Source organism: Epargyreus clarus, unplaced genomic scaffold (assembly GCF_041222505.1).
Source record: "Epargyreus clarus isolate Ecla_fem2 unplaced genomic scaffold, WU_Ecla_fem_2.2 ptg000005l, whole genome shotgun sequence".
Lineage (NCBI taxonomy): Eukaryota > Metazoa > Arthropoda > Insecta > Lepidoptera > Hesperiidae > Epargyreus > Epargyreus clarus.
Genome location: NW_027332213.1, coordinates 2,269,675 through 2,277,573, shown reverse-complemented (window position 1 = coordinate 2,277,573; position 7,899 = coordinate 2,269,675). Strand labels below are relative to the sequence as shown.

Genomic DNA, 7,899 nt, shown 5'->3' with positions numbered 1-7,899 from the left:
CTGACACCGGATGACATCTTGACTTTTACAGTTTGCTTCGCCGTGTTACGAATTTTCGATCAGGACACGTGATCCGGCATTTAACATTTTTTATTCTTCACAAAAACACTGCACAACGCAGCTAAAAAGTTTTTAGTTCAAGAAGGTTTCAGCTGATTTCTTAATGATTACAGTGATTACTTACAAGCAGGAACACAGCACGATATTTTGTTACTTCAACTCAAAAGTAATACTGTTCATTAACAGCATCCAACATTTTCCAACAAGCCAGCTTCCAGTGACTCTATAACTTTAGGTCGGTTAATAAAAGAGTTTCTACCGTGTTGTCATAATATTTATTTGACAAAAGGGAAAGATACATCGCTAGCAATACCACACGCGTTGCGGCCGCGCTCCAAGTAATAGAAACCTTTATCACCCCATTCCTCACCCCAGGAGTTCTTTATGATCCAATACGGCACTCTTACTCGTCCGTCTTCGGAGACTAGAAAAAGATATCATTGGTTTATTTTATAATTTGTTCGTAAAACGTGATGATTTTGATGTAGATAAGGTTGTGCTTGGTGATGATCTCTCTCTATGTGTAGGTGCGTGGGCGTAGGTTTGCTTGTATGTGTATGTGACGTGATTTCATGTGTGCGTGCATGCTTGCGTGCATATGAGTGTGCACGTATGCGATTGCGTATTGTAATCGTGAATGGGTGAGTGAGGGTCCTTCATGACCTCATAAAAAATACAATGGACACTAATCGAATGAAGAAAAAAATTAATGTAATTTCATAATTCATTTATTTTAATGCAACCACATTACTATGGTTTTTGTTTTAATTTATGTAAGAACATTTCAAACATCGATACCTCAATTCGCAAATCAGCCAACTCCACTTTTTGTCAAAACGTTTTTTTTTAATTTATTTTGATATTAAATGGCGTTGAACGAAATCAAAATATATAAAAAAAACATTTTGACACAAAGTGGAGTTGGCTGATTTGCGAATTAAGGTATCGATATGTAACTAGTCGGCGATGCATTGGCGGCTCACTTTAGTCTTGCAAATGTTCATATGCTACTTTTTGCATCAGATAGCCTGTCTGCCCTATTGTTAGGTGAAAATAAAAAAATACACATACTACGTACCATATAAGTTGTAACCGACGATCACAACGGCATGATTTAGCTTGTCCTTATCAGATGAACAACTTTCTTCGGTCGGCTGGTCGATACCATGTGTATATCTAGCCATAGATGCTGAGTTAATTCCTGAAATCATAAAATATCTGATTAAAATACCATATTTCATGGTTTAATTTAACGAATGTAATTGAAAAGTTGTAGTAAGGAAGATAATGTTACCTGCTGATAAAGGCCCATACATATAAAGGTATTTGACCATTTCGTCTTCATTTGGATACACCCGTTTGTAGCCTAGCACAGGCAGGGGTTGTGGGTTCTTTGGCATGCGGCACCTCCCTTGTTTCGCTGAGTAAGGACGATAGTCATCATCATACAACACACCACCCAAAGATGATGTTATTTGTCTGTAAAAATTGTTTTAAGTGAAGCTTGTGGGTTATGAGAAGGAAAATGGCGTTACGATTTTTGATACGAAAACGGTTACGCTGGGTTGTTACGTTACAATTATAATTTATAATAATAATTTAATTATTAAAGATTTATCGATATGATATACGATCATCATCAACCCATCACTGCTGGACACGGGTCGTCTCTTAGATATGAGAAGAATTATATAATGGAATACCGCGCAGGCCAAGTGCGCCTTGGTATACTTCAATGGTATACCTTTGAGAAATGTTTAATTTAAGATCTGACAAGTAAGCAGGTTTCCTCACGTTTTCCTTCACCGTTAAAGCAAGTTATAATTAATGTATAACACGCACATAAATTTCAAAAATAGAGGTGGGTGTTTGGGATTCGAACCTCGGACCTTTCGATTGAGAGGACGCGTATTAACTACTGGGCTAGGTATATAATATATTATATGATATGAGATTATATAATATGATATGACGTGTATTAATAATTTTGTAACTTCATCATCATAAACCTATTATTGTCTCACTGCTGAGCACGGTTTTCTCTCAGAATAAGAAGGATATAATCGATGTATTTTTGTAACTTACGCAAAAGATTTGAGGACAGATTGACTGCCACAACCTGGACTGTTTTCCTCACAATCTATCAGGAACTGCTCTGACAGAGACACAGTTTGATTCCAATATATCATTACGTGACTTTCGATACTCCCTGGAAAGGTTAATCAGATGTTATTTAAAGTTTAAATAGCGAGCTGTTCGTTTATTTTTAAATAAGAAATTACGGTATTTCGTAAAATAAATGAATTAAATGGTCCGAGAAGTCAGTGTTATAATTATAAAAAAATAAAAAGAAGTAAAACATAAAAAAAGAAAAATATACACCGACACAAACACACGTGCACACACACAAAGAAACACATATTGCATCCCTACAGAGGGACCTACTCTCTATCTGGAGAGTGAAAAATGATGAGATACTTCAAGAAATAAAAGTAAAAAATAAAATCTATTTTTAATTCCATAATGGGGACGAAATTTCTGGCGGTAATAGTTTCTTCCTGGTTTTATAGTTGTTTTATGGCAGAAATAATAACGTGAAATATTCTAACATTGATTCCAACTATAATAGCAGTAACATACCTACATATCTGAAATTAGCCTTAAATACTATCATTCTAGTAGTGTCTGTATATAGTGTCTGTTTGTTCATAGAAACGTTAGCACTATTTTATATAAGTTCACATTTATCCTTTTGTCCAAAATACTACCAGTTTGGCTGTCTATTTTAACTGTATTTTTAATTTACTGTGACAAAGTTCTATCCCCACGCTGAACGTTGGAGGATTACAACTTTAGCGCTTTTAAGCTTTTTGTATGTGAAAGAAAAGCCTTTGAGAGGATTACAATGAAGTTAATTGTATTGTTTTGTAACACTAGAATTTTAAAACAATTCAAATGAGTTTTAGCTTACGTAAAGGCTTATATACATATACGATACGACGTCGTATAGTAGCACGTTGCGACATCGTGTCGTGCGAGGGAACTAACGAAAACGGGCCTGTGGCCTTTCGGGCCTCCAGAAGTGTGGTGTAGAGACTTCGAGGTACTTCTTTACCCGGGAAATTCTCAAGGGATCAACGGCCCCCGTTGGTATGTTCCATTGTTGGATGGTGGGTCGGAGATAATGTCCCTGTAGTCCCGGGACTAGAATAAGGCTACGGTATCCCCTGCCTGTCGTAAGAGGCGACTAAAAGGGGGCTTCCGGGGTTGCGGGCGGCAAGATTGGGAGGTCGAGCCGTCCAGCAAGCAACTCCGGGAAGGACGGCGGTATGTGTGGTCGCATACCGTCGTAAACACCAGACGGTGTGGTGAGTCCTGAAGCTCACCTAGGAGGAGCCCGAAGGGGCAACGTGTTCAGAGGTCTCCGGTTGCGTTCCGTAGGAGATCCCGGAGTCCTCTTGGCAACGCTGAGGACGGCCATCGGGGGGTTTTAGTGCGGTAAGAAAAAAAAAGAGGGTCGGAGATAATGGTGATATTCTGCGCGTGGAGATCCTAGCCCAGGAGCTCCCTAGGGAGCAGACAAACGTTGGTAGCGAGTGAACGATATACTAGCAAGGGTAAGCTAATTATGCTAATACACGACAGCCCAAGCTGAATATCTTTGCCAGCGGTAGTTGACTGGCCTTAACAATCGCTGATGACAGTAATTGTTTCACCGTCGTGTTTTGTCGTCGGTCGTGGACGATAAGCAGGGATGGTCGTCAGCGACCTGTCGTTAGCATCTGTCGTCGCCATTGTTAGTGCCTGCCATGGACTCGCATGCCATGTAGCTCGTATATTAGAACCTAATGTTACGATGTCGCGTCGAAATTTCCGACAGGCATCGTAAAAAATCACGATGTCGTAAAAATTGGTGATGTGAACTTGTGATATTTTGTACTGAAGTGATTTAAAGATTTGTAGCAATGCTACGTACATCCATTTCTTCTCATAATTAACGATGGAACTATGGAAAGTGATTTAAGAAAACATAACGCAGGATTGCATTACTAATTTTCACGCCATCGTGATTTTTATGATGCATGTCGTAGATTGCCACGACACGACATCGTCTCGTTACACGATGTCGTATCGTGACACGTTGCGATGCCGTATCTTTTGTATTTTAGTCCTTACCTTGTTTATACAAAGAAAAAAAATATTTTACTGTCCTCATTATTTTAATCCAAATAAAAGTAAAAGTAGCTAGATAATAAAAGTTGGAACAGCGAATGAATATTGAAAAATTGAATAAGTAATTCTGGTGAAACAATGGCTCTTTCAAGTCCGATACAATGGTGGTTCACTTTAGCCTTAAGGCAATTGTTTCACTGCTAGCTAAGCCATCTTATAGCGAGTGATGTTGATGAGAAAATTAAGTGTAAAACATTGACCTCATAACAAAATTAAGTATTTTTGGTTTCTGAAGGTGTTAGAACTCTTTGTGGTTCGACTCCGGCGGCACCACCGCCACACCTATTTCTGCCTAATAACAGTCGTGTTAGGCGCTGCTGTGTTCCGGTTTGAAGGGTGTGGTAAGGGAGACATACTTTTCCGAGGCGTTCCAGCTTAGTCCTCAGGGGTAGCGGCGCATCTGTGGCCGACCTCAGGTAGGAATATCTAATCCTATCTGGGGTTGATTACAGATGTCCATGGGCGGCAGTAGTCACTTACCATCAGGTGGACTGAATGCTCGTCTGCTACTTCTATATTATAAAAAAAATAAAACGTGGCTATAAAAAAGGAGTATTAGCATTATCATTTTGCACTTTTGCACCTTTAGTTTATCGTTACTCGCTTATAGTAGAACATCTCCAGTTGATATGCAATTAAGCTGATTAAAATCTTTTCGTTGCTCATATGAATATGAAATTCATTCAGATGAAACTGAAAGGCGGGTCATTTGCGTCAAAATATTTTCTTGAAAACTTTCTCCGTATATTATTTTAACTGTAGGTATGGAGACGCGTGCTCTATTTATATTTTTATCTTTTTAATAGAAATACGTTTTGAATTTTGGAGTTTGTTTATTTATACTGGCTTCTCAAAAAATCTGGATGTGATAGACTTATACCGATACACCTGCTGAGGTCAAAAATTTGATGATAAATTGTATAAATTTCAATAATCGATTTGATGGTAAGAGGCAGAGTAATATAAAAAATGTAATATACCCAAATGCCCTTAAGACCAACAAAATTCAAATTGTGACGAGTTGCCACTACTCTTCAAGTCGTGCCGCTAGTAATTCTAATTCACGCTAGCGATGTTTTCTAAGCATAGTACAAAAACTATTGGAATACGGTTGCTTTCAAAACATGATCACCAAGTCTAGAGGCATCAGCCTTTGCTTTTATACTAAAACATACATTACCAATAGCACTAAATGCCCAACAAGCGTTGCACGTTAGCTGATTTTTCACCGGTGTCACCATGTTTTGATCACGCCAGTCCCATAGCAAGGGTACAGGTCCTCTATTGATGCTTTTGAATTGTCCTCGGCCTAAGTATACCGTGTCACTGGTTGGAGGTATTCTGTAAAGCGTTTTATAAGTTTACTCTTTTTAAAGTTATAGGGCCCTTGATGTTGTGACTGTGGTATTACTGCCACACCAAACGTTTCTAGCTAGCCTTCAGGGTATAAAAATACGATAATGTACCTTTCAGTTTGAGATCTGACAATCAATATGACGATTGACGAAATATGAACAAAATATAACTTAAAGTTGATTGTAAATGTGTTTCTACCTCTGGGGACCAAGTCATAATGTCGCACGTACCTAAGTTCCATGAAGGCCCTGTAACTTGACTATTATTAAAAACCGATATTATACATCAGAAACTGTGATTGTGGTGCCGTTTTAGTCGAACGAAGATGAGTTCAAGTTTCAACGTAATGAAGCAACACGGTCCGTATTCTATCGGCAAAAACTCCTGATTTATATCTTTTTACGTTTCTTCTCTGTTCTCGTAAAATACAAAGTTGCAAAGCACGTACTTGCCAGAACATTCGCTGTATAAAAATACGATAATAAACACACAAGCGCCCCTCGCCATCTTGCGAACGATCGGAAAATAATTCTTCGCGAACGAATTTCGCATTTAAAGTAGCGACTTTATAACCCTTCGCGGCATTCCGGCGATGTTGGTGTTTACGGCGTTTTTATCGATGTTTTTATTTAACGCCGTTTGTTTCGTGCTTGACATTGCTCGTGGAAAGAGGAGTTTACACTTGACTATAAGTATAAGTAAAAATGTTCATTGTTTTTAGAATTTTCGATATTCGATGTTGGTGTTTACGGCGTCTTTATCGATGTTTTTATTTAACGCCGTTTATTTCGTGCTTGAGATTGCTCGTAGAAAGTTGAGTTTACACTTGACTTATAAGTAAAAATGTTCAATTGTTTTTTAGAATTTTCCGTATTTAAAATAACTGTTTAAGAATCTTTTGCGGCATTCCGGCGATTTTGGTGTTTACGGCTTTTTATCGATGTTTTTATTTAACGCCGTTTGTTTCGTGCTTGACATTGCTCGTAGAAAGTGGAGTTTACACTTGACTTACAAGTAAAAATGTTCTATTGTTTTTTAGAATTTTCTATATTTAAAATAACTGCTTAAGCATTTTTTGTGGCATTCTGGCGATGTTGGTGTTTACGGCGTTTTAATCGATGTTTTTGTTTAACGCCGTTTGTTTCCTGCTTGACATTGCTCATAGAAAGTGGAGTGCACACTTGAGTTATAAGTAAAAATGTTCTATTGTTTTTTAGAATTTTCCATATTTAAAATAACTGCTTAAGAATCTTTCGCGGCATTTCGGCGATGTTGGTGTTTACTTTTTATTTAACGCCGTCTGTTTCGTGGTTGACATTGCTCGTAGAAGGTGGAGTTTACACTTGACTTATAAGTAAAAATGTTCAATTGTTTTTTAGAATTTTTCATATTTAAAATAACGGCTTAAAATCTTTTGGCATTCTGGATTCAGAACGTAAACTCCAAGCTATAGAAAGATTCGTGAAAAAAGATGCTTTTTTACCCGACTGCCAAGGAAGGGTTATGTTTTTCGCGCGTATCTTGTATGTTTGTCTTTCTTTATTTGATCGGATCTAACAAACGGCTGGATAAATTTCAACTGTTAAGGTGTCATTATATTTGTCTCAATAACCCGAGTGTCCTTAGATAGGTGTTAGTAAAAATAAAACCATAATTGCGGATTTTTGGCGCGAAATAGTAACACATTTAAAAAAAAAAGTTACCCGAACCTACTGAGTAGGGTATCAAATGAAAGGAAATTAAACGGAGATTATAAAAACATATTTGTATATATATAAAACAGCAACGTGACTGACTGACTAACTAAATGATTTTTTCATTTTTCAGAAATCAACGTACAGCCTAAACCAAGGACCTTACAGTTCTGAAATTTTGCACATAGGTTCTGTATATAGCGTGAATAAGTACTAAGAAAGGCCTTTTGGTAATTCTACCCTTAAGAGGGTAAAATAGGGGAAAACGGTTTTCTTTAAATCCTTTAATTTTGAAGCAACTACTATAAAGTTTTGTATTTGGCTTTCTGAATAGAAAAAAAGACGCACTTATTTATCCCCCTCCGAAAAATCAACCCCGTAAAGGGTAAAATAAGGGTTAAAAGTTAATTTGAACAACCGTCAATTTTGAAGCAAACACTATGAAATTTTGTATCAGGCTTGTTGGATAAAAATAATTAAATTCTACCTCTAATGAGGTAAAATAATGACCGAAACTTTGAATTATTGAAGTTATATATTTTTTAGATCGTAAATG

The 7,899-nt window shown here is 37.3% G+C and overlaps 1 protein-coding gene across 2 annotated transcripts; it reads right to left on the bottom strand.

Moving 5' to 3' along the window:
• Positions 1 to 335: 335 nt before the first annotated feature.
• LOC140757741 (uncharacterized) lies at positions 336 to 6,174 on the bottom strand. 2 transcript variants are annotated; one of them, XM_073093618.1, is made up of 6 exons: positions 6,098 to 6,174; positions 5,474 to 5,634; positions 2,146 to 2,269; positions 1,355 to 1,539; positions 1,139 to 1,261; positions 336 to 484 (listed from the first exon to the last, which is right to left on the bottom strand). In XM_073093618.1, exons 1-6 carry the CDS (start codon positions 6,154 to 6,156, stop codon positions 336 to 338), a joined length of 801 nt encoding a protein of 266 aa, XP_072949719.1. In that variant the 5' UTR covers positions 6,157 to 6,174. The 2 variants fall into 2 exon arrangements, with proteins under 2 accessions (XP_072949719.1, XP_072949720.1); XM_073093619.1 differs by lacking the exon at positions 6,098 to 6,174 and adding an exon at positions 5,880 to 5,941.
• Between the last annotated feature and the right edge of the window lie 1,725 nt (positions 6,175 to 7,899).

Coding starts and splice junctions, on each gene's coding strand:
- LOC140757741 (XM_073093618.1), bottom strand. CDS start 6,156: ATGGCGAGGGGCGCTTGTGTGTTTATTATCGTATTTTTATACAGCGAA. Junction 2,270..5,473: donor TTGGGCATTTAGTGCTATTG/GTAATGTATGTT, acceptor TAACCTTTCCAG/GGAGTATCGAAAGTCACGTA. Junction 1,262..1,354: donor GTATGGGCCTTTATCAGCAG/GTAACATTATCT, acceptor TTATGATTTCAG/GAATTAACTCAGCATCTATG.